General features: G+C 39.0%; 1 protein-coding gene across 6 annotated transcripts in view; it reads left to right on the forward strand.

Annotated features, from left to right (window-relative positions):
• FGD4 (FYVE, RhoGEF and PH domain containing 4) overlaps positions 1-27,838 on the forward strand; it is a 128,381-nt gene that overhangs the window by 72,910 nt on the left and 27,633 nt on the right. For all 6 annotated transcript variants that reach the window (XM_042466755.1, XM_042466757.1, XM_042466759.1 and 3 more), the window contains 3 exons: positions 8,632-8,790; positions 20,265-20,445; positions 25,872-26,352. In XM_042466755.1, the coding sequence (XP_042322689.1) occupies positions 8,632-8,790; positions 20,265-20,445; positions 25,872-26,352 (821 nt within the window). The remainder of the gene's footprint in view (positions 1-8,631; positions 8,791-20,264; positions 20,446-25,871; positions 26,353-27,838) is intronic.

Here is a 27,838-nt window from a genome sequence, read left to right on the forward strand (position 1 = left end):
CGCGGGCCGCATCCGGCCCGCAGGCCGTAGGTTGCTGACCCCTGCTATAAAACAAAACATTAATTATATAGCACTATCTGCAGTCCACTGTTTCAGAAACCATGAAGACTTTCTCTAATTACATGGCCCATAAACCAAATATGTCATATACATCAGATGCAGCATGATTGTATTAGTGTACAGTCATTGAAAATTTGTTGTTGCTGTTAACTGCCTTCAAGTTGACTAGGTATGACTCATGGCGACCCCATGTCCTCAACTGCTCCATTCAGATCCTGTATGCTCAGGGCCATGGCCTCCATGATTGAATCTATCCTTCTAGTATGCAACTTTCTTCTCTTTCTGCTACCCTCCACCTCTCCTAGCAATATTGTTTTTTCCAGTGGATTGTGTCTTCTCGTTATATGGCCAAAGTACGACACACTCAGTTTGGTCAACTTCACTTCCAGGGAGAGTTTAGGCCTGATCTGCTGTAAGACCCATTTGTTTGACTTTCTGGTTGTCCACACTATCCATCATTCTTCTCCAGCACCACATCTTAAAGGAGTTGATTTTCTTTCTTTCTGCTTTCTTCCCTGTCCAGTTCTCATATCTGTACATTGTGATGGAAAATATCATGGGGCTGGATGATCCTAACTTTAGAGTTCAGATTTATATCTTTGCACTTTATGATTTGTCTAGTTCCTTCATAGCTTCCCTTCCCAGTTTCCCTCTGGACTGTAGTCTCTGTTCTGATCAATGGTTGATCCAAGGTATGGGAAATCTTTAACCACTTCAGTCTCCTTATCATCTAGGTTGAATCCATGTAAATTCTCAGTGGTCATTATTTTTGTTTTCTTAATGTTCACCAAGTAAGCAATAAGTCTGCCTTTGTGCTTTCTTCTTAAACATTCCTTAGTAATTGCTCCAAGTCTTTGTTGTAATTGATTGAAAATATTGTTATCTATAATAGAACATATATATTATTCTATAATGATATAGCTTCCCCCTCCCCACAAGTATATAGCATATATTAAAACCAAAAAGAGTCCTGTGGCATCTTGAAGTCTTAACACATTTATTACAACATGATATACATTATGTTTCTGTGTAAAGCAATAGGAAACATTACAAGAGCATTAAGATACATGTCACAGTCAAGACAAGTATTAATGTTTATACCGTATATACTCAACTATAAGTTGACCTCATGTATAAGTCAAGGGCAGATTATGATCTTTAACTGTAATGTGATAACGTTGCCAGATTTTAACCCAGAAAAGCTGACAAACATATGCAAATGTCTTATTCAAATCCTTCAAAGTCCAATTCCTCTTGGTAGTCCTTTAAGGGAAAGCACCAAAGAGCTGCCACCACTGCCATTTCCCCACCCAGGCATTCAAAAAGGTCAGAAACAGCATTGTGGTGGAGAGAGTAGGGGGTCAATGAGTCTTTTAGGTACTTCCTGGATGGACTCTACACAGAGAAGGGATTCCTCTTTTTTGATAAGGGTTAAAATACAGTACTTGCATTGGCATTCTTACATAGGTAAATCACCCCAGTTTTAGGGGAGTCAGTTTTTTGGCTAAAATTTCTAGACTTACCCATTAGTATATACAGAAGATAATATAACTATATAATCCGTTTTCCTCATTTAATCTTAAAAGATAGAGAATTTGGCAGATAATATAATAGAAGGGACGTGGCAGTCAAACAGCAAATGTATTAGGAGGGAGTAATAAATAACTTTGTTAAGAGCTCTTATAAAAAAATGGGGAAGAATATAACGATGTTGCGAACAATAATTTTCAGTTGACAGCCTCTCAGTAATTTACTCAGCTTTGCACAACAGACAAAAACCTGGACCTTGTGTCACCTCCCCTCCATCCATGTGCTCTCAAAAACAGAATGGTTCAGAGTTCCCAAACTTTCCATCTGTTTCCCCCATCTCCCCTTTTTCTTGTTTTGTGTATGTCAACGAGAGATAGGCATGTTCATGTGTAAAAATGGTTTTCCAGCTATAAATGTTGCAAACATCTTCAAAGTAAAATGGATCCTGTGTGCTTGTTTAAACTTAGCAGTAGTAGTCTTTGCCTAACACATGTAACTTGCATACTAGTTGCTTAACATACCCCACTTAGATTGAAAGAGTAAGAAGAGAACCAGGCTTGTAGTTTTACATGTTTTAGGTAAAAAGACAAAAGAGATTAAATTTTCAACTGAATTAAAAGTAAAAATGGGGGTGGTATTGTGATCCAGTTCTCAGAAAAGGGACATGTTGGCTGTTTGTATTGTAAAAAATTGCTTGGGGAATATTTTTTGATGCCACAAGTTGTATGTTGTCTTCACAAAGAAGATGACTTGATATTCACTGCCCCTAGAACTACCTATTGCTTGAAGAAAAGGAAGCCTGAAAAAAGATGTATTTGAAGACTATTAAACTTCAGAAGCTAAATTGCAGGGAACTAAGTACTGGGAATTGGTTTAATGCAAATAAAAATTCTGATCCCCCATTTGCTTTCAGCGAGAGTCTCAAAACTATTAATGAAAATATTAGGGTTCAAGTAGAGTTGGGTTCAAGAAACAGAGAACAGTCTTCTCTGTACCTTCAGTGAATTTCACAAACTGCATTCTATGCTAGTTTCTGCCTGTGACAGTTGGCCATATGCAGCTTTCATTATACAAGGTCAGGTCATTTAAGTCAATACACAACAGACATGTATTGACAGACTACAAATACACAGATGCTTGTTGTACTATTAAATTTTTTACATGTACAGCACAAGGTGTTTCCAAAGAGATAGCTATTAGCCTTTTTCGGCATAAAAAAAGAAAAAGGATGGAAGACTAGCAGCATATTTGATACTAAATTATTTATTTTGGTACAGGCTGAATGTCCCTTATCCGAAATGCTTGGGACCAGAAGTGTTTTGTATTTTGACTTTTTTGGATTCTGGAATGTTTGTATATAGATAATGAGTTACCTTGAAGATGGGACCCAAATCTAAACATGAAATTCATTTATGTTTCATATACACCTTCTACACATAGCCTGAAAGTAATTTTATGCACTATTTTATATATTTTTGTGTATAAAACAAAGTTTGTGTACATTAAACCACCAGAAATCAAAAACATCACTATCTCAGCCATTCATGAAACAAATTTTGGATTTTGGAGTGTTTTGTATGAGGTTTTGTGGATTTTAATCCTCTTCTTCAGTGGATTACACTGAATTTTACATTATGAAGCCACAAGTTTTAAAGAATGTTTGCATAGTCAAACATTGTGGGGAGGGATCAATGTGTTACAGGTTACAAAAAGATGCAAATTGTGATCCTGGTAGTAATACTTCAAAGAGCTCTGTAAAATGGGACAGGTCTGTCAATCAGTTTGACAAGGTGAACCTCTTGAGTCTCTCAGTGTTGAGATGTGAAAGCAATAAATCACACTTATCTGACAGTCTCTTGTTGTTAGAAAACTTTCTGAAGAGAATTCTATTGTTAAAGGTTAATTCATGTAGTGTGCCAAGAAATCATTGCTTCTGTTCATACCTTTGCTGCTAATGGATTGAAATTAGTGAATCCCTCTTAATTAAGCTGTTTCTGTTTCCAGTCATCATTGGAGATTTTGTTGCTGTTATTGTTTCAAAACAGCAACTTGAAAGTAATTGGTTGTACTGTATGTTTGGGAAGACCAGACTAACATGTTCTGCCACTAGTTTTTGCCTCTTGCCATTCGTAATAAAGAAAGTCCCATTTGTCCAGTGCAGAATGCAAAAGGGCCTTGCTGACAGAGTATGGCATATATAGTATCACACTGGAAGATACGTAAATGAACTTCTGATGTGGGAGATGTTGGTTGGACTGTAATGTGGCTGCCAGAGAGTTAAGGGATCAGAGCTATAATCTCTCTTTGTAGCAGGATCCTGACCCTGTATTTCTATCAATTTTCTGTGTCCTGTTGTAGAGTAATAGTTGTTTAAGGTTGGAAGGCTATCTGTAAGTAAGTAAAGGCTGGCCAGCAGAACCTTTGAGAGGCCAATTTTATCCTCAAGAAGTTGCTGTAGTTTGTTGATGATGCATTTCAGCTTAGGGCTGTAAGTAACAAAAAGTGGTTTTCTGTCATTTTCTCCTTTTCATCTGTTCCTGGATACTAGTCTTGCCTAGCTGACTTGTCTGATTTCCCCCTATCTCATTGGATTGTTATTGTAGTTTGAGAAATGTCTGTTACAGGCCCCTGCCTTGTGGGTCTGAGGAGATACGGTGCAAGATGTCCATTGTGTAGTTTTACAATGGTTTTAAGAAAGTGAACCTGTTGTGTGAAGTGTTCTGGGTGAACAATTTTAGGGGGATAGTTAAAATTTTCATGGAACAGTCCAAGTTATTCCATTCCATGAGTTCGAATAATAAAGATTTTATCAGTGTTATTTCACGTAGGGGAGAGAGATTTCTGGGTACAGGAGCTAAGGAAGTATTGTTCTAGGTCAGTGGTTCCCAACCTTCCTAATGCCATGACTCCTTAATACAGTTCCTCATGTTGTGGTGACCCAAACCCATGAAATTATTTTCATTGCTACTTCATAACTGTAATTAAATAGGTGTTTTCCCATGGTCTTAGGCGACCCCCATGAAAGGGTCATTCGACCCCCAAAGGGGTCCCGACCCACAGGTTGGGAATCACTGTTCTAGGTGATATATGAAGATATTTGAACACCATGATGCCATGGTGCTCATGGTAACTGTAGTTGCAATTGTGTACAAAGTGACAGATATTGGTGGTTAGATGTGCTGTAGTTCTATTCAGAATGGTATTCTTGGTGGCTTGCACTCCGTCCTTGTGTGGGATGTCGATGTACAGTGTTCCCATATCCATCATGACTAGAATGGTGTAATCTGGGAAACTGGTTAGACTACATATTCCTCAGAAAGTCTGTTGTATTGTATCCTTTGTACAGGTTGGTGTATTGGTGATATATGGTTTGAGAACTAAGTCAATATGTGAGATGCTCTAGCAGTGAGATTTAAAATGCTTGAGAGAACGGGTCATCCAGTATTGGATGGTTTATGTGGCAGATAGAAGGTACCTGGTTCCTGTGGTATATCCATTTGGAATTAGTTCTGTGCATTCATGGGGAATTCTCTGTGTACTTTGTGTAGTTCCTTTTGGTGTTGTTCAGTGGGATTTCTAGATAGTTTTCTGTATGTGGTGTTAGACAGTCTCAACCTCGTGTATGTAGTCAGTCTTGTTCATGATAACCACATCCCCTCATTTGTCAGCCTATTTAATGACAATGATACAGTTGTTACTGAGACCCATATCTTTGAGACCACTGGTAACTTATGTCTCTTCCTGAGTATCTCATCCTGAACATGGCAGCAAAGGCTTTCTATTGTAGAAATTCAGTTACATGTTTAATTGTTAAGAGGGTTTCATATAGGATTCTTCTGTTTATAACACGGAGAAGCATTTGTCTGTGTGCTGGTGTGATGACTTTGGTCGCATTGTGAGATTGAGGTGATGCTTGTTCACTGTTGTCCTTCCTGATCTTGCAGTCCCTGAAATACTCTTGAGTCATAGATAGAAGTAGAAAGCATCCAAATGACCACAATACTGTGTCATGATATGTGTGGGTTTGGGGGATTTAAAGGACAGACCTGCCAGGCTCAGCTTGTGGTTGAATGGATTTGCAGTATTATTGTCTGGGCAATAATGTTGTAGGCCACCATGGAGGCTTGTAGTATGAAATATTGTTTTTCACATATATTTTTTTTTTGTTTTCCTGGAGAAAATTTGTCAAGTGCTGTGTTGTGCAAGGGACAGATTATGTATATATAGCTTCCAGGTTTGAAATTTATTTTTTAATCTTTTCTATTTTGCTGTACAGAATGCTGGTGAGATTATTTAATAGTTTCCTGGAGAGACCGTCACACAGTTTGTTGGGTGCACTGTTTGTAACGTAGCTGCAAACAACCCCTACTTTTTAATCACAAAACATGGCTTCATATTTAGAATATTTTGATATCTGCTGGAATATTTTGTGCTCCTTTCTTGCTGTTTTGAGTGAAGTTACATTAGAAAACAAGGTCAGAGACGCCCATGTTCATTTCCCAATGGAACTGCTGTATATTTTTTCTCAATATTCCAGCTGATCTCCCCCCTTTCTCTTAAAAACAAAACAAAACAAAACAAATCCAGATGTCCCCATTGATGATTTTTGCAGAATTGCTCATTGAACAACTTTACAACTTTAGTTGAGATAAAACCAGTAAAACTGAAGAATATCTAAAATAAATTGTTGTTTAGTCTTCTTATAGTTTCTGGAGGCTTCCTTCTCTCCACCCCCAAAATCCCCAAATCCCTTTGAATCCTAACTCATGAAAGAGTTATTTTGTAACAAGAAGCTTATGTTTGCTGAAAAGGGTATGTGCAGCAAGGAGTTTTATCCAGTTTTGTCTTCCTAGTAAATATACCTGTATCATAAATGTGAATTTAAACTTCTTTTTAAACTGTAATTATGGCTGTTTAAGTACAGTATATGAAGTGGCCATCGGAGTCTTGAGATGCAGTGATCTAGTCCCTGATTTTTAATAAGATTGTGATCATGTGTTTTTTGTTAATTTTTTCTTCAACAGATGCCTGCTAAACTCCAAAAAAATTTAAACAATAAAAAGTTTATGACACAGCATTATTTTTGGTAAAAGGCCCTTGGAAATGCTTTTTGCCCCAATAATTACTTATACAAAATGCATGCATAAATAATGTCTGTATTGAAAATTCACATAGTAAATGGCACTATTACTTTCCTTGATCTGCATCAATAGAACTATACTATCTAGATCAAGGGAAGCAATAGTGTCACTCTATTCTGTTTTCATCAGGCCTCATCTGGAATACTGCATCCAGTTTTAGACACCACAATTCCAAAAGGATGGTGACAAGCTGGAGTGTGTCCAGAGGAGGGTGACCAAAATGGTGAAGGGTCTGGAAACCATGTCCTATGAGAAGAGACTTAGAGAGCTGGGGATGTTCAGCTTGGAGAAGAGTAGATTAATAAGATACCCCTGTTTAAGTATTTGAAGGGATGTCATATTGAGGTGGGAGCAAACTTGTTTTCTACTGCTCCAGAAAATAGGACCCAGAACAATGAATGTAAGCTACAGTAAAAGAGATTCCACCTAAACATTAGGAGGAATTTCCTGACCGTAAGAGCTGTTGGATTGGAATGCACTGCTTTAGAGAGTGGTGGAGTCACTTTTCTTGGAGGTTTTTAAACAGAATGGCCATCTCTCAGGGATGCTTTGATTGTGAGTTCCTGCATGGCAGGGAGTTGGACTGGATGGCCCTTGTGGTTACTTTCAACTCAATGATTGTATGAAATATAAGCACAGTGAGAGAAATTGCACTAATTCAGAAGATATATATTTCACTTTTGTGATGAGAACTGACCTGCTCTTCCTTTCTGTTTTCAAGTAATAGTTAATCATGTTGTCTGCTTGTGGTTATTTCAGTGTAGGATTTCTGTGTCCATAGTGGTTTAATATGCCTTTTGCATTGTGGGTCTTTTTAATATATCAGCACCATATACCATAGTTTTAATTGTACCTGGTTTAGAAATTGAAAATAACATATCCAGGCCATTAAATTAAATAGCAACTCCTGTGTAACCTAAATTGAGGATTGTAGCCCCATGTCATTCCTTAGAATAACCTGCCATATACCTTGACGTTCCTATTGACAAACCTTGTCTACATCTGCAGTATCCTCTTGTTAATACAGATAGCCAATTTCTGCAGCTGTTCTCTTTGTACGTCACATGGTGATGCCCATCTCTGTTTTGACAGCTGCATTTATGTTGTATTTTTCCCTAATGTTTGACAGTATGGAAGACTGCTTAGAAAATACCAAATTCTCATCATTAATAATGCTCATCTACCCAAAAACATTTCTTTACCTGAACTAATACATTGTAATTGGGTTTTTTCCTCCATCCTTGCACTTTGAAACCTTTGCAAAATTATTATGTGCAGTATGGAGGGTATGGAGTGTGGAAAGTGTGTGTGACTAGTCTTTAGCTTAACTAGTCAAAATCTAAACTGTTGTTTCTTCCAATGTACGTATAAGATACATTTACAAAAGGAATTGTTAAAACTGAACTTGTCCCCCAATTCACCTTGATGCTCCATTATATAAAGGCTGACTGTTGGTAGTAAAAAAAACATAATCATCTACAGTGGCCATTAAAGTGTTTTGCAGTTGTAATGGCATACATTCTGTTTGATCTACTGAGTCACAGGAAAAAGAATGTCAATCTGAATGTGTTATGTTTCTGCTTTCCTGCTCATTTTAAAAGAACTTTTAGAATTTTCAGCCAACAAAGAATTAGAAGTGGTAGAATGTGGCACTGGAAGCATCTCCAAGTCCATGTCTAGGTTCAGATTTCACTGAGGTACATGCTCTTTCAAGTGTCTGTAGAATTGAGTCTTACTCAAGAGGATGGTTCTTACTATAGGAGTACTGGGAGAATAAACTAATGTTGAGGCACTCCTTGAATCCCTTGCTACGTTTTGTCTCAGCTTTCTAGTATAATTACTGTCAAGGAAAGTTTTGTGTTCTGTCATGTATGGTCACATTTGCTTTTTGTCATTACAGGTGGCAGCACATGTCCAAAGATCATAACTGCACCCTGCTCAGCAAACAGCACAGCTAGGCTATATGAGCCAAATATCGGCTATGAAGGGGCACAGGGAATAAATGGAAACTTGTCAGTTAAGCAATCTTCACGGCCAACTTCAAATCCAAAGCCACAAGGTGAGTCACATCTCAGTTCTGCACCTGCCTTTGAACCTCAGGCTGTTGCTTGAATCAAACATGCTCTCTTTTGTGGTGCAAGAAGAACTATGACACAAATAAAATAAAAGTGCTTATTTCTTGTGATATTTAAAAATAAATGCGTACTATCAGAGAATTATGAATAGAATGTGTTAAAAATAGAGAAGTATTGAGACAGTGTTGGTGACTGGCTTCTCAATGGTAGTCAAGAGTAATTTTAACTGCCTGTAGCTTCCCTGTTGTGTTTTTATTGGAAATGTGTAGTAAAGTCTCTGCCCAATTTCTACAATAGGCAAGAATAGCCCTGGTTAGGACTTGGATGAGTGACCATTAGTGAATACCAGGTAGTGTAGGCTATATTTTAGAAGAGGGAACTGGCAAAACCACCTATGAGTATTCCTTGTCTAAGAAAACCCTATGAAATTAATGAGATTGGCATGATTCATCAGGTGACTTGAAAACACATACAGATTTGTACGCACACCTTTTACTTTCTGAGATGAAAATATGGCCCTTAAGGTACAAGAACTCAGAAAGAAGCAAAAAGTCTTTTTCAGACATGTAGCCATGACTCTCATTCAGTGTAATTTACAGAAGTGTTTGCAAGCAGAGTGAAGATAGTGACATTCTGGTAATTTTTGTGAACAGAAAGCCTTGTGTCATTCTTGCCTGATTTCTCTTTCTCCCATTTTGATCTGTTAAATTTAAGTTTTTTTTTAAATGAAAAAGCAAATGAATACTTAACGCTTTATTTGAAGCAGTTGTTTGGAATAGACTCATTAAGTTTCAGTGGAATTGCTGATGTAATGATGATACTGTAATGACAGATAAAAAAAAATCCTTTGGAAATGGTCTCTCTCTCTCTCTGGATTACAATGCAGCAAAAGAAATAATTGACAGCATGATGTACTGATATTCCAGACTAACATGGCTATGTTTCTGCAGTCTGTTATTGGTGATGATGTGTGCGAGTGAGATGAATTTCCATTGTACTCTTCATACCTTGTCAGTAGAGCAGAATGTGATGTTTGGTTTTTTAAATGCCAAGTCTATTTTACCTTTTAGGCAAGAAATACAAGCTGCTTCAGAAACAGATTTGCTGTAAACATTGACATGTTAAAAGCAGCTAGATGTGTCTATTACACCATGAATGTATCTACCAGATGATGGTAGCCGGTTGCTACTTATTCCTGCTGCTTTACTTTGTTAATGCAAATATTTACAAATTACTTCTGTGCCCTAATATACCCCTGAGGTGATTTCAGGCAAACTGTATATTTATATTCACATAACATGCAATAAAATAAGCACATCAGCTATCAGAATTTTTAATTTTTTTAAGAAATTCTTTTTGGGGGAATAGTTGACAATCACACATACATACGTGATATACCCAAAATGCAATACAAAACCAATAGTACTAACATATAATACTCTAGTTAATTATCCCAGTAACCCATATATTAATGTTCCTTTGACTGTGACCTTTCCTTCTCACTCTCAACCCCCCTAAGGAACAAGGTTATCATTTATTCCATATCCCTTTCCTTTGATGTGGAGAATCATATTAATTGTATCTTTTATCATTTTGTACTCCTTCTCTTCTTTAGCTATTTCTATATGTTTAATCAATTTCTTTAGCCAATGGCCTCATTTTCAATTGGCACATTTACTCCATTCTTCTTTCTGATATAAAATTAAACATTATGTATACTGAAATATGATATCGTCATCTATCTGCTATCCATCCAAAGGTTATAACTGCATGAGCTGCCTTCAACATTTGTTTCAGCTGGCAAACTTGAACCCCACATAAAAAATGCATTGAAATCCAAACGGATGGAAATATTTTAACTGCATATTAAACTGAAAAGCTGGGTGGGGGCATCTAGCCTCTATTAAGAGAGCATGCTATAGTCAGGATTCTTCCACAGAAAAAAACTCTGTTCTTTGTCCTCACCAAATATCTTTTCTTAATGGCTGGACATACAGCATGCTCTTGATAGAAGGAGATGACCGCTTAATATTTTGCCTCCAAACTGTGGATTTCAATTTTATGTTAGGAGCCAAACAAGAAAGACAACCTCTGTGAATTCAGAAGGGGCTACCCAAACCTACATAGTTGGCTATCCTTGCTATTCTCTGCTAGGTGACACCGCCAGATACAATTTCCCCTGCATTTTGGATCAGTTTGGTTTGCCACTTCCTCTTGATGTCACAATACAGCATGCATGCCCCAGGACTTCTTCTGCATGTTTTTCTGCTTTGTCTCAGTGCCAAGCTGTGGACTGATGGAAGAAGGGACCGGATGATGAGCAGCTGGTTCCTGGAGGTGTGGTGTCTTTTCAAATGTCACCATTCTGAGATGGCCTTCTTCCAATACAAGGCACATTCAAAAGAGTAACATATGGAGAAGTGTGGAGTCTCACTTCCTTTGTCTCAGTAATTCTTCCTATTATGTCCCAAAAAGTTTACATTTAAAAATACATAAGTGGAAAATGTGCCTTTTATTTTTATTCAGGAGAAAGTATACCTCTGCTATCTTCCTCATGACTTGGGGACTTGTTGCTAAATGAGTGAATTCTCTGAATTCAGAATAATGGATCAAGCCTCTTTTTTGGGGGGGGAGGGGATAATGTGTGGTCTGTAGTTATAATTACTGCATGGTAGATATGGTAAATAGATAGAAATGAATGACTGAATGATAGGAATTTATAGCATTTGGTGCATTCTTTTCACTTGATGTAAAGAGAGTGAGAAGGACTATAGTAAAAGAGAGTCAACCTCAACCAGGAGGAACTTCCTGACAGTAAGAGCTGTTCAACAATGGAACACACTCCCTTGGAGAGTGGTGGAGTCTCCTCCTTTGGAGGTTTTTGAACAGAGGCTGGATGAATATCAGTCGGTGGGTGCTTTGATTGTGAGTTCCTGCATGGCAGGGGTTTTGGACTGGATGGCCCTTGTGGTCTCTTCCAACTCTATGATTCTATGTCTTTCCTCTCTGTTTCATTAAAAACAAGGATCACTAAATGAATATATTCAGGACTATATTTAAGATCTTGTCCAGTTCTTTCATATATGCTCTTGCCACTCCTAGTATTCTTCTAGTTTCTTGACCGCATTCTCTCTTCTGATTAATGTTTGATCTAAGGTATGGGAAATCTTTAATTATTTTGATTTCCTTGTTATCTAGAATGAATTCTTGTAGCTCTTTCACGGTCATTATTTTTGTTTCCTTAACATTCAACATTAAGACTTCTTGACATTATTCAGTAATTACTCCAGGTCTTTGTTGGTTTCTGCTAATAATATAGTGCCATCTGCATATCTTAGGTTATTAATGTTCTTTCCTCCCATCTTCATTCCTCCTGCCTCTGAGTCTAAGCCTGATCTGCGCACAACATTTTCTGCATAAAAGTTGAATAAATAGGGTGATAGTATGCAATAGCAATAGCAGCTACATTTCTATACCACTTCATACTGAACTAAGCAGTCTCTAAGTGGTTTACAATGTGTAAGGTAATTGCCCCCAACAAGCTGGATACTCATTTTAGTGACCTTGGAGAGATACCAGACTGAGTTGACCCTGGACCCCCTGGCTGGAATCAAACTCACAACCTTGTGGCTGTGAGTGAGTGGCTGCAGTACTGGCATTTATCCACTGCCCCCCTGCCCCCTTTGCCAACTGGGAACCATTCTGTTTCTCCATATTCAGTTATGATAGCAGCCTCTTGTCCTAAATGCAGATTTGTCATCTGGACAATCAAATGTAGTTGTACTGTACTCCTATTTATTTGAGAGCATCCATTGCATAACTTTCAGGGTATTTGACAAAGTCCTGGAGAAAAGACCAGTTATTGGTTTGGGAGCACGGAAGCTGAATAGACCCTCCAGATTCAAAGGCAGTATACAACAGTGTCACAATTGCTAAGAGGCAAAGGGTCACTGTTGCCTTATGGTTTTTCAAAATGCATCTTACAGCTCTGAGTTTAGAGCTGGATTTTATATTTTTTGAAAATGGAGGCCCAACTTCCTGATAAAAACTAAAATGATCGCTTCACCTGCTAGTGCCTCATTTTAATCTCTGCTGCAGACTCCTCCTTATTATACATAACGTCTCAATACATTATGTGTACACCATGACTTCATCATCAGGTCAGTTTTCACCCACTTCACCCCTGCTTTGTGTAATATCTTTCCCAATAAGTTCTGCAGATCTTCAGATCTTGCCCTTTGGTTGTCATTTTGATGGGGTTACGGAAATACGGATTTTGGATGTTTTTTCCCCTATGGTCAACAAAGCTACTTCTGCTTTTTATTGGAATCAATATGCTGGGATAGAAAGACCCTTATTTATGCTTTTATGCACCTCGGAACAAGGCCTGTTCATACTACTATATTACATCTTTAGAAAACTCCTTATAAGGCTGAAGTTGAAATTAGTGCAAGATGTGGCCAGTTGTTTTATAATCTACATTATTCTTGTTTAAATATCATAATAGATACATATTTCCATTAATAGTAACATAGATCTTCAGAAGATATTTAGAATTTTAAGCATAGTTGGTAGGACAGGAAATAATATTGCTGACCTATACTTTGTAGCTGCTCTTCAGCACAAAATACTCCTCTAACCTACTAACCAAAGAAAACTTAGAATGTTTTCGTTCATTCTTCTTTCTGGCTATAAGTTCAAGGAGCTGTTTTAATGGAGTGGAAATTTTTCAGTCTGTCTCCTACTTGAGGTTTGTGCTGGCAGATAACAATGGACTCTGACCTGATTTTGCAGTGCTGTTTGGTGCTTGGTTTCTTTGTGAAAAGCAGCTTAACTCTCTGGAAACCAATTGCACTATTATATATCATTTGTGAGCCCCAGCATGGGCGAATAAATCCCAGAAAAAGAATCAGCTTCAGCATTCTGTTATGTGGATGTTTATTTTAGATATTATATGCCATTTAGAATAACAGATCGCACAAATTTCAATTGAAAAGAGTAAGTGATCGCTATCTAATAAATAGGGCATTAGAAATTAATCTAATAAATAATCTAAATTAATGTGTCAGGAATGCATTTTCTCATGTTTTCGCCAAGGTTCAATGTCTGCAGCTTAGATCCTAACTTAAGAAAGTTCACAGAAAAAAGGTTTCCTGTATCATCCTCTCTCCAGACACATGTAATGTCCACAGTCCCTGTCCCTCTAACAGTGTGAAATGGGACATGGAAAGCTGGGAAAAAAGAATTGCCTAAAGTAGAGCCAGCCTTATGCACAGATATTAAACATCAATCAGGAGTCTGTTAGGTGCTTTTTCTACAAGATCCAAGGCACAGGTGACTACTGGAAGGAGGAGTGGGGACAAACTTTCCTCCCTTAAGTTAATTTACTTTTGGAACCAGTTTTTTTGTTTGTCCTTAAAACAAAGCACAGAGTGAGCATTTACTGTTTTTGTACAGTAGAATCACGTGTGTATAGGGTTCAGTGTGACCTCAAAGAAAGTGGAAGTAATCTTTATGAGTTATTTGCTCCAAACTTGAAAGATTTGTGTAATCTAACTATAAAATACTAGAACAATATGCACTCTTTTATAACCAGTCTTCTGTAGACATGCTAACAAGGAAGGAGTGTATCTTTGGTATTTTGAAAATACAGTAACACTAGATTTCTACATTGTTTTGAGACCAGACATCTCAAAACAATGCTCTTCCTCCTCATTAGCCTGTTCTCTCAGTTCCCACAGTCTCCCAATAATGTACTGAAATGTGTCCAGCATTCGGACATCTACTATCATCTCAGCCTCTGCTCAGTAGAATAATTTTCCTGTGCATCAGATTTTGACTGGAGCATTCAGTGAGTCCTGATTTAATAGAATTGCCCTCTCAGAAAGGCTATTTCAGAAAGGTTACTCTGTGTGAGTCATTTTTAGCTCCTGAACAGCAGCATCAGAAGTACAACAGGTGGGTTCCAATGAGAGCAGGTGCTTTTTACTTTTACACTTACATTTAGGTTATAAACATGTAGTGTGCCTTTCCTTTCTATCAGTCTGGTAGTTCTGTTTTCCTTTCACCAGCTTTGCTCTCTCTAGTACAAGTGCCATAGTTGCAATGCTGCACCATTTTTATGTCAGGGAGTGGACCTCTCAATATCTACACATTTGAATTATTGGGTTTTGGCATTTGGTCTGGGACATTGCTTTCAGTAGTCTTCACTATGCTTAGGATGCTTTTTGTGATATAAGCTTTACTTATCATGGCTAACCACATCTAAGTTACTGCCCCTTTGATGGCCTTCTTCCCCAGGATAATTCTCTGTCCTTATTCCTCAGACAGTCTCAGTTTCTCCCCCTCCTTTCTAACAGATTTATCTCCCTGCAAGATGGCTGTTCAATTTTATGGCAATTATCTGATGTTCATTGGCCTAGATCTGCTTGTCAGTTCTAGGGAAAACACAGAGTGGAAGATGGCTGGGAGTTCACAACAGCAAGCAGGTGGATGCTAAACCAGAATTAAAAACACTGAGTGAAGTATTGCTATAATGAGCTATTATGACAGTTCCAAGAAAAATAAGGTGACACAGGAAGCTGTCCTTTCAATTACCCCTTTATGATGTTTCCTTTCTTTCTGATATTTTCACAAGACCTTTTAAAATGCAGGGAGTAGGAGGAACAAATAGCACATTTGGCAGTCTAATTACAGAAGGAATATGATTGGTTGAGGTCCAGTTAGCATTGTTACAAAGGATTGTCGTTTTATAATACAACTTTTAAAAAACATATTGTGTGTCTGCTTGTTTGACTGATGTACTTATAAAGCAGTCCTACACATAATGTTGTTGCTGTGTGCCTTTAAGTTACTACTGACTTATGGCCACCCCTAAGGTGAACTTATCACAGAGTTTTCTGGGGCTGAGTGTGTGTGATTCGCCCAAGGTCACTCAGTGAGTTTCCATGGCCGAGCAAGGAATTGAACCCTGCTCTCCAGAGTTGTATAATCTAATGCTCAAACCACTACACCACATTGGCTCTCTATAAATAGACTTGCACTACATAAAAATATATTCCAGATTGATGGTTTATGTTAAAATGGTTTGTGTTATGTTATGTTATGTTAAAATTTAAAACCTGCCACTTGTAAATGTTCGATGGGTTTGATTCCCAGCTTGGCCATGGAAACCTACTGGGTAACATTGGGCAATTCACACTCTCTCATCTTCAGAGGATGGCAATGGCAAACACCCTCTGAACAAATCTTGCCAAGAGAACTTCATGATAGGTTCACCTTAGGGTTGCCATAAATTGGAAATTACTTGAAGACACACAACAACAAAATCATGTCACCTCATAACCTTATCTTCTCCAGGATAAACACAACCCAGCTCCCTAAGCCACTCCTCATAGAGGATGGTTTCCAGAGCCTTCACTATGTTAGTCACCCGCCTCTGGACACACCAGTTTGTCAAAATCCCTCTTGCAATGTTGTGCTTAGAACTGGACACAGTATTCCAGGTGAGGCCTGACCAAAGCAGAATAGAGTGGTACTATTACTTTCCTCGATCTAAATATTTCACTCTTATTGATACAGCCTGGGATCATACTGGCCTTTTTAGTTGCTGCATCACACTGTTGATTCATATTTCATATCAACTAAAAAACTAATATGCCTCTTATTTCTAAAATCCATGAGGCAGACGCCAGTTTGGAACAACAAACGAACACAGAGTCAGATATCCATTGAATCCTAATTCTCCTGCTTTTGAGGCCTCCTGTTTTATTGAATCTGGCAGCAAGAGCAAGCCTCTCCCCACCTAACAGATCAGAACAATCTAAAACAATAAATTTGTTAAACTTTAAGTCATAATTGCAACTTTAATCTGGTAATTTTTGGAAGTCATCCATGCTATGGAAAATTTAGTTAACAATGATAATAAATACTTTCGTTCATACCTTTTTCTTGATAATGGGATTCAGGTGGCAAACATATTTAAAACAATACACATTAAACATTTAAAATACTACAATACGTTAAAAGACTGTACAGTGCACCTGTTCCATATGTGGGCACACCATATGCGGCTTCCTGTTTATGCGGAAGCCATGTCGCCATTAAATGAATGGCGTGCATGCCTGCGCCGCACTGCCATGAGCACGAGCCCCATTATATTAAATAGGGCTCGAGCTTATGCGGGATTTGCCTTATGCAGGGGGGAGGGTCTGGAACGGATCCCCCACGCAAGGCAAGGCTCCCCTGTATACCAGTTTTAAAAACCAAAGCACACAACATTGAAAGGCAACCCTAGTTAGTTGGTAAAAGCCTGATGGCACAGAAATATTTTAACCTGCTGTGGAAAGAAAAGCAAGGACAGGGCTGTGTAGGTCATCACCAACACTTGTGCCTGGAAACAGATTGGTCGCCAGTGGAGCTGTTGTAACAGGGGAGCTGTGTGCTCCCTGTAAGCAATCCCAGTTAACAACCTGGCTGCAACTCTTTGTGCCAACTCAAATTTCTGAGCCCTTTTCAAATACAGCCCCATTATAGTAATCCAAATGGGATGTAACCAAGGTATGTACCACCATGGCCAGATCTGACTTTTCTAGGAATGGGCACAGTTGGTGCACTAACTTTAACTGTGCAAAGGCACTCCTGAGCCTGGAGGCTCAGAGTACTCCCAGACTGCAAACCTGTATTGTCAAGGGGAGTGTAACCCCATCTAATACAGGCTAAATCCCTGTTTCCCAGATCTGTCTTTCAACTGACCAGGAACACTTATGTATCATCACGATTAAGCTTCAATGTGTTTGCCCTCATACAGTCCATTAGAGCTGCTAGGAACCAGTTTAGAACAGGAACAGCTTCCTGGGAATTAGGTGGAAAGGAATAACAGAGCTGGGTATCATCAGCATACTGGGGACACCTGACCTCCAAACTCCGATCAGCCTCTCCCAGCAATTTCATTGTTAAATAGCATAGGGGGCAATACTGAACCCTCAGGGACGCTACAGGCCAGTGGCCAAGGAGTTGAATAGGAATCCCCCAGCACATTGTTAAATAATTTAACAAGTTAATTGACTGTTTTCCAAAGTTCTGTAGCTAGCAGCAGCATAAGGCCCCTCAGCTTCTAGCAAGAGCCTGCAGTGTGGTTAAGTGTGAGGAAATTTCAGCTCTTTGAAATTCACTTGTATGCCAGTTGTGTTGCCTGCAGCCTTGTTGCACAAACAACGAATCTTCAACTGTCAGCAGCCTGAAAGTACAGCCTGAATTTAGGAGAGGGAAGAGCAGGAACATTTGCAGGTGTATGGGTCCATCCCCCCATTTCCTCTCTGCCTTTTTCATTCTCATTATATTTCTGCTTAATTATTATTAAGTGCAAGGATTCATGCTGGTTTGGCAGCTGCACATCTAGTGTAGAAGCCATGACTCAAATGTGTTGTGAAGGAGTGTGGATGAGAGTAAATGGGGAAGAAAGGGAAAATCATGTGGTTACTTGGGTTTGTGGGACTTATCCTTTGCCAGTACTCAGTTGTGCTTGCATCTTGACTTTGGGCTTCAACCTTGGCATTAGAAATCTTGTGTTCATGTATGAGAGAGAATATTTTTTTCCCCCAAATCAAATCTTAAATTGATTGGATTTGATTTCAAATCTTTCATTCCCACCAATCCAACTTCAGTGGTACTTTTACTTGGTCCCTTCCTGTCTTCTGTTCTCAATGTGTAGGGAGGTTGCAAGAGACTGCAGAAATGAGTTCTAGACATATAGAGGGAATTTGGACAATGCTTCAACATTCCTTTGAAGAAGAATGCCCTAGGGCCAGGCTGTATTTTGAATTATTTCTCAATCATCTATTCCAAACCTCTTAAAAAAATTTTACAGTTCATATTCTTTAGATCAGGGATAGGATGGCTTTTTTGACTCAATGGTCTGAATCCCATCTTGGAAACCTGAGGTTGATTATCAATATTAAATGTGACCAGAGCTCAAGAGCACACCACCCTCTCACACACCGTTCTTTCTGTCTTTGTTCTGCGCACACATGTATATCCACTGTTGTACCTGTATATACATTCATCACTTCATACACTATATTATTGTACATGCATTCTTGTCATAAACTACGTCACCCACCCCACTGCCATGCACACTCCCTTCCCAGTATCCCGGAGGGAGGGAGTTTTCCTTGAATTTTCAGGACAGAGAAAAGGTATATTGCTGATTGCAGCTGCCATGGTTTGGTGTGGAAATCCAGCAGCAAACCACAATTTTTGGTGAGGAATACTGGTCTTGAATGTTTGCTATTGCAGTCTGAGGTCTCAAATCATTTTTAAAAGAGCAATGAGGTCATTTTGTATTGTCAGAAATTTTAGAAGTCTTGTTAGACAAGATACATAGTAAGAAGAAGGGGATGTATGGTTAAAGGAGGAAGGATGGGGCCATCTGAAGGGCCAAAGAAGCAGACATTTTGGTTAGAGGAGAAAGCAGTCATGCTAAAGGAAGCTCACTGATTTCTGTCACCCAAGGGCCGCAGAAACCTAGAGCTGGGCCTGCTGTGGGATGTTCTACAACAACCATTTGAAGTGTTGTTCGTGGGCTGTTTCTGTTTTCCTTGTCATTGTGTCATTTGATCTATGGGAAAGCGGTATATAAATAAATTTATTATTATTATTATTATTATTATTATTATTATTATTATTGTGATGCATCTCTTTAGAGCACTGCTTGTGTGCCAACTTCACCCATCTTTGAGGCCCTGAACAAAGCCCGTGCTATCCTGGCCTAGGTCCCAACCTGGGTTGGTCCCTGGGCTAGCATGGGAACCCACTACTGCCACAGGCTCCTTATCTTACTTCACCATCACTGCTAGGGAGAAGACCCCTGTCACTACATCTGACATGGAGACAGAGCACCTGGTAGCAACCACATGACCAGCCACCCCATTTCAACATCGGACATGGCAATGAGGGTGTTCTCACTAGCAGCAATGGCTGAGTAAGGAAAGGGGCATGCGGGGCTGTCTGATCTGCCATGGTTTACTATGGAGTTTCCATGAAGCAGTGGGTCATTTTGACCCATGTTAAGGCCCCTTTGACCTGGAATTGGGCTGGATCCTTTGGATCTGCAGCCAGTCTGCTGGATCTAGGCCCAATGACTGCATTGTCCAAACAGGACAACGCAAGTCCGAGGAGAACATGGGTCTTTTAGCCTGTGTAAACAGCCCCATAGTTTCTAAAAATGTGAATGGAGAGAGGACAGGGTTTTTTTTATCTTTCATCATAGTAAGGGGTCATAGTGTTTAATCATAGTAATCTCCTCAACAAAAACAGGAATATAAGAAATCTGGTGATCTTGGAAAGGGCATAAATAGTGCAACAGAACCTTTTGGGTATTCAGGGGGGTGAACAGCATTTCTAAGTGGCATTCCTAAAATTTGAAATACAGTTTAGTGTGTGTTGCTTTTTCTTGCAGTGCCTCCAAAGCCATTACATCTGCAGAACTCGCAGTCATCCATTGCCCACCAATCCCCTAGGCATAAAGCTTTATATACCACGAAGCCAAGAATGGAGGAAGTTACTCCTACCTCTTCTTGTGTATCAAAAGAAAAAAGTAGTAAAGTGTCTGATCTCATCAGTCATTTTGAAGGAGGCAGGTAAACATGTTTCATTTTTATTCAAAGGCTACAGATTAAAAGCAGAATAAGTGAATGAATGAAGAAGTGGTGTGTGTTCCATTTTTACAGCAGTGTATAGGGAGCTGTTGCAATGTATGTTTTAATGGGATTTCAGTGGGAAAATTAGGGAGATGTTATGTTAATTGAAAACAGTGCTCAGTTTCTATGTTACAGGTGTCCAGTCTGATATAGGAGTCAATATGAATACTGCATCTCATTGTCTACTGCGTTCAGAAGGGAAATGGGCATACTCTGTAACTAATATCCAGGCAGCATTATAGCAGTAAAAATGCCACAAAGCTCTGGTAACCTTTGCAACATTTCTGCAACTGATGCTCTCCCCTTTGTTCATTACTTGCTTCTGTTCCTGGGTTGAAATTCTGCAACACTAAGTCTGGATTTAGACATAATTCAAAACTGTAGTTTGTTTAGCTAAACCCTGTTTGAGCAGCTACTTTTGGAATTAACATGTCATAGTTTACTGCTTTATAAACAGACCCTACATCTACTCCTCTGCCTCTCTGAACGCTCTACAGTGTCAGCTTCAGTTGCTTCACTTTGTTTTCTCTAATCAGGAAAAAGGTGGTTTGCTTTAACTATGTTTTTCCTAGGAAGCCAACTTAAAAATATTGTTTCTGATCTTAGCATGTTCAGATAAATCATAATACAGTATGAGTCATAATTCCCAGTTTGAATGAAATGACATGCTGCAGGTTTTTAAAAACTGAGGCAGGAAGCAGAAGGTTTGTGCATTTAAAACTGAACACATTCCTGGTTTTCACTGAAAGAACTATCATCTTAGAATGAATGATAAGACAGAGTATACTTTAAATAAATTCACCATTAGCTGGTGGTGCCTTATTATAGCAGCCTATAGAAGGATGCCTGGCATTTTGAGAGCACTGTGATAAGCCTTGTGTTTTGTCTGGTGCAGTTTTTTTTAATGTAGTTGTGGAATATGCATTCTTTTCTTTTATGTGTGCGCACGCGCGCACACACACACACATATACAGAGAGAGAGAGAGTGGAAGATAGTTCTTCTGGACGTAAGGAGGAATGAGAGTTTGGAGTTGGGAAATAAGTGGATAGGATAGAATACAGGTGTTCGGTAGAATCATAGAATCATAAAATCATAGAGTTGGAAGAGACCGCAAGGGCCATCCAGTCCAACCCCCTGCCATGCAGGAAATCCAGATCAAAGCACCCCGACAGATGGCCGTCCAGCCTCCATTTGAAGACCTCCAAGGAGGGAGACTCCACTACACTCCTAGGAAGTGTGTTCCACTGTCAAACAGCCCTTACTGTCAGGAAATTCCTCCTAATGTTGAGGTGGAATCTCTTTTCCTGCAGCTTCCATCCATTGCTCCGGGTCCTAGTCTCTGGAGCAGCAGAAAACAAGCTTGCTCCCTCCTCAATATGACATACCTTCAAATATTTAAACAGGGCTATCATATCACCTCTTAACGTTCTTTTCTCCAGGCTAAACATACCCAGCTCCCTAAGGCGTTCCTCATAGGGCATGGTTTCCAGACCTTTCACCATTTTAGTCGCCCTCCTTTGGACACGCTCCAGTTTCTCAATGTCCTTTTTGAATTGTGGCGCCCAGAACCGGACACAATATTCCAGGTGGGGCCTGAACAGAGCAGAATATAGTGGCACTATTACTTCCCTTGATCTAGACACTATACTTCTATTGATGCAGCCTAAAATAGCATTGGCCTTTTTAGCTGCCGCATCACACTGTTCACTCATGTTCAACTTGTGGTCTACTTGGACTCCTAGATCCCTTTCACATGTTGTCTCCTTAAGCCAGGTGTCCCCCATCCTACATCTGTGCATTTCATTTTTTCGCCCTAAGTGCAGTACCTTACATTTCTCCCTGTTGAAGTTCATTCTGTTAGCTGTGGCCCAGCTTTCTAGTCTATTCAGGTCATTTTGAATTTTGATCCTGTCGTCTGGACTATTAGCTATTCCTCCTAATTTGGTGTCATCTGCAAATTTGATAAGTATTCCCCCAATTTTTTCCTCCAAATCATTGATAAAGATGTTGAACAGTACTGGGCCCAGGACAGAGCCCTGTGGGACTCCACTGGTCACTTCTCTCCAGGATGAAAAGGTGCCATTGTTGAGCACCCTTTGGGTTCGTCTGGTCAACCAGTTACAAATCCACTTAACAGTTGCCTTGTCTAGCCCACATTTTACAAGCTTGTTTGTAAGCATGTCATGGGGAACTTTGTCAAAGGCCTTACTGAAATCAAGATATACTATATCCACAGCATTCCCTTCATCTACCAAGCTGGTAATTTTATCAAAGAAAGAGATTAGGTTTGTCTGGCTTGACTTGTTTCTCTGAAACCCATGTTGACTTTTTGTGATTATGGCATTGCCTTCTAGATGTTCACAGATTCTCTGTTTAATGATCTGCTCCAGAATCTTTCCTGGTATTGATGTCAGACTGCCTGGACGATAATTGTTGGGATCCTCTTTTTCCCCCTTTTCGAAGATGGGGACAACGTTTGCCCTCCTCCAGTCTGCTGGGATCTCTCCTGTTCTCCAGGAGTTTTCAAAGATTATTGCCAATGGCTCCGATATTACATTTGCCAGTTCTCTTAATACCCTTGGATGTAGCTCATCTGCTCCTGGAGACTTAAATTCATTTAGGTTAAACAGGTATTCCTGTACTATCTCTTTACTTATTTTGTGCTGAAATTCCCCTATTCTGTCCTCTGCTCCATTATCCTCAGGTTGAGCACCCTTTGCCTTTTCTGAGAAGACTGAGGCAAAGAAAGTGTTGAGTAATTCTGCCTTTTCTCTGTCCTCTGTTAGCATTTTGCCATCTTCTCCACGCAGTGGCCCTACCGTTTCCTTCTTCTTCCTTTTGCTGTGGACATATCCAAAAAAGCCCTTTTTGTTGTTCTTAGCCTCTCTAGCAAGCCTGAGTTCATTCTGCGCTTTAGCTTTTCTGACCTTATCTCTACACATGCTAGCTATTTCTTTGAATTCCTCTTTGGTGATTTCCCCATTTTTCCATTTCTTATACATGTTCCTTTTAAAATTTAGCTGAGCTGAAAGTTCCTTTGTCATCCATCCTGGGTTCTTGCGACACCTCCCATTTTTCTTTCTCACTGGAACTGTTTTAATTTGTGCCTTCAGTATCTCCTTTTTGAGAAACTCCCATCCATCTTGAACTCCCTTCTCTTTTAGTATTCCTGACCATGGGATCGCCCCCAGTATTTCTCTAAGTTTACTGAAATCCGCTCTCTTAAAGTCTAGAATGCGTGTCTGACTATGCCTGGCTTCTCCTTTCCACTGTATAACAAATTCCAGGAGAACATGGTCACTTCCACCTAAGGGTCACCCCTCACCATGATCTTAAGCTTCAGAGCAAATATTGCTCTGACAGTGCATCCTACACAACACATCCAGTACCATACATCCTCTAAATGAATGGATATATCAGCCATGTGTGGCAAAGACACACATTCCCTTTTATTTTAAAAGGATGATTGTCTATTACTGAATATCCTGGTAACATTCCTAGTCTTTATGAAGCTATAACAGATGCTTGCAGAACAGGTGTTCAGTATAAGAAGTTTTAGCCATGCTGGAAAATTTTCTGAGATATGTGACAAAATCATGATCTGTGAATTTTTTAAAACAAATCTGTGGATTTTTTTTAAAAAAGATGAAATTGAGATAAAATATTGGATTATTTGTGCACAGATCTAGTTTTTGAAAATGAAAATGGAAGTTAAAGGGTACATGGAGAGGAAACTTGGCTGGTGTGGCTGGAAGTAATAATATATGTCAGGAGAAAAGGATAATCTACAGATCAGTCTGCTCTTCAAAATTATTTTGTAAAAGACCTTTACATGTTGGCAGCTCATGTAACAGTCACTTATATTTGTATAATTACAGCTCACAAATTACAGCTAAAGAAATCTTGTTTTCTTGTTTGATATGTAATTGTCTTCCTTCTCTCATACACCCTTTGCTGACCTAGGGAAGATGCATCATTAATCAGAAGTACTGTGTGTACTTCATTTGAGACAAAGCACACATTTTGCATACAGAAAGTCAGAGGTTCAATCCATGCATCCTCAGTTAGGAGTTGGTAGCAGGTGAAGACTGCTTGAGACTTTAGAAGTCAATGCCACAGAGAACAATATTAGATTAGTTGGGATAAAAGTTTAACTCAGTAGTTGTGCTTGGAATTGTCTTTATTCCGGAATTCTTATCTCTGGTTTTGCTGTGAACTGGTAAGTGTGCTGAATCATACTGCTTGATTGATTTCACTTGTGGAGCAGCTAAACAACCTAGGAACATCCATGGTTTGTTTTTCCTAATGTCCAGACAGGATTCACTTTCGTGTTCTTCTCCTAACAAGCCAGAATTGTAAACCAGAAGCCCATTTTGTATTTTATGGTACAGAAACCATGTATGGAGAGACGCTAGCTTGTTTACCTGCTTCTGCTACCTGGTGGAACCAAGCAGGAACCTTTAGCAGCACATATCAGTGTATCTGTGCATTCACAATTGGAAAACATAATTCTGAATGTGGCTATTATAAGAGAGCTCACTATGTTGATAATATTTCATCTACAGTTCAAGTGCAGAACCATGATGATTTGACAAAGCAATTGATCAGCTTAAATAACATTAAAACCTATGGGAAAAAACATATGCTGAAAAACCATATTTCAAATCAAAGACAATTTATTTTCTAATTTTCAAAATGTGTGTCTGTGTGATATAACAGCAAGTATTAAATTACATTTATGTGGTGTTTTACCTGTTGTGAGACAGTTGTTCTTTTTAAGGGACAGGAGCAGGTTTTCTTATCACACCAATGAATACTACCTGTAATTGTGGCAGCACTATTGTTTAAACCAGGAACAGTACATCATGTTATAGGCATGGAGAGGGTAATTATTAGTGCAAAAGGCATGCTGAGTAGGCACTTGAATTCTTCAGTGCCACTTTTTTTTCAAATGAAGAACTGAGGCAAACGGTGGGCATGAGGAAGGTTCTCATTTGCTCACTTTCTACCCTTATCAATGTACAAGCCCTCTTGCTCTTCACCAAGACCTGGTTTTAAACAGACAGGTTTCCCACAGTCTTGTGAGCTTTAAGCTTTAGTAGCTAGCACAAGATGTTGACTGCTGTACACTCACTGCAGTGGTACATACTACATCCAGGTAAGTCTCAAAAATTTGCATAGGATTTAGTCATTACAAGTCTCTGATATGATGATTACTCATTTATTTATTCATTTATTTTGGTTAACCTTTGTTCAATAGTTCTCTCTTTTGTTGGCAAAGAGAGCAAAAATTGTATTTTTATATTCAGCTCCTGTAAATGTTAATGTTTATTAGCTTTAAATGTCTGTATTTTATTCTTTTTAGCTCATCCGTTCCTAGTGAGCTGAAGAAAGAATCTTCTGTTCTAAATGTTGCTAAATCTCAAGGAAAGCATGGATCAGCACCATCACCTCAGCCAAAATTCTTCACCCAATGCCCTCTACAGAAGCAGGGAAATAGTACAGATCATTCTCAGGATGTACAGAATCGCACAGCCAATGGAGTAGTAGCACAGAACCAGTTGGACTGCAGGGACAGCACGTTTTCAGTTCATAATGCCAACAGGTCCATTCAAAATGACAATGCTTCATCTAACAACAGCATGGTAAATGGGGAAACAGAAAGCAACAGTATGGACTTATTGCAAACAACGGCAGTCTGTAAAGGACAAATTATCAATAGCTGCTGCCGCGCCCCAAGTGTGAATACATGTCCATCTGGCAAAGACACTGTAGAAATGATTACCAGTACAGATGATAAGCAGGTTGAGGAGCACAATAAGCAAGACCCAGGTTTGGAAACAAAGGTAAGGCAATTGATTTAGAAAGAAAGAAAGAAAGAAAGAAAGAAAGAAAGAAAGAAAGGGAAATGAATTACTGCATTGTGAATTTGAAACCATTTTGATTTATTTCAAGTAAAAGAATTTGAAAAAATATGTCTCATGTTCTTGTAGATACAGTTTCTATGTCTATTGGGGGCTTTTTAGGCGTCAGTGTTTTGTTCATATGTGCAAGACCTCAAAAATAACTGCTACTTCTATGTAAATAAAAGAGGTGATAGGAGAGGGTGTCAGAATTAAGCTAGATATAGAAGTGGTGTTTAGGGAGATTACTTGGGGAAATTTCCTAGAAAGGAAGATTCTACTTTTCATCCCATAGGATTTTCATTTATTTGGGTACTCCACTGTGCTTCTGTATATACAAAGACATTTTTTCAGTATTTTCTGCAGAAATGGGTGGAATGATTAGTTTTCTCTAATGTGTGTATTTTCCTCAGTACATTATGCTGAAGGCCAATCTACACAGGAAAGACTTCCAAATTATGAAATTGGTTTTGGCAGTAACATTCAGGACAAGGCAGAGTCAGGGTGGTGGTACAGTAATATATAGGAAGGAAATTGGCAAAGAACTGGAGAAAGTAATGGAGGGAAGTAGTTTTGTCTGATCCTCTCACCTTCTAGACGATGAACTAATGTTGTGTCATGTGGCCTTTGCATGGTACAACTCCTCTCTGGGAACATTTTATCTCCAATTTATCCATTGCTCCAGCTGTTGTGTTAAAATTAATGGCCTTCAGCCATATGGTTACGGCTGTTCTCATGGGTCTTTCTTCTGGGTATAGCTCCCCTCTGGGAGTTGACACTCCCTAAGAGAAGCTCATGGAGCTGCTATAAAGTGGAAAGGGCACCCAACAGAAGCCAGCAGCACAGAACATTGGTACGTTTAACAATGTACACTTAACAATACAGGAAATGAAGGACAGAGATGATAAAACAGTGTTCAAGTTGCAGCCCAACAACATTTGGTAGCCACATACTTCCAGTATAGCCAGTGGTGAAATATAATGGCAGTTGCAGTTCAACATATCTGAGGGCCATAGGTTCCTATCCCCACCCTAATCCTTGTCAGCATTCTTGAGTCCCAGACCAATTGCATGCCAGTCCTTTACAGTGGACTAAAAAGACAGAGCAAAGGGATGAGATGGCAACTCATTTGGAACTGAAAATAATATCAGCATGCCTGAAAAGAATAGGAATATGCCATGATCTTCAGATATAAAAGGTTATTCATACCTCTGACTTGATTGGATTATGTTGTTGCAGTCATGAGAAATATTCTTTAAATATCTTTGATCTGAAAACTTAGAATCCCATCCAGATGGTTAGCTTTATTTTGTGCAGTAGAATAAGCAGTGTCAGTTGCTTACTGACAGGATATAGTTCTATACACAGATCACTTTAAGTACTTCAATTGCAATAACAAGAAATATTTCAGAATGTAATATGTAGCCTA

This window comes from Sceloporus undulatus, chromosome 5 (genome assembly GCF_019175285.1).
Source record: "Sceloporus undulatus isolate JIND9_A2432 ecotype Alabama chromosome 5, SceUnd_v1.1, whole genome shotgun sequence".
In the NCBI taxonomy this organism is placed as follows: Eukaryota; Metazoa; Chordata; class Lepidosauria; order Squamata; family Phrynosomatidae; genus Sceloporus; species Sceloporus undulatus.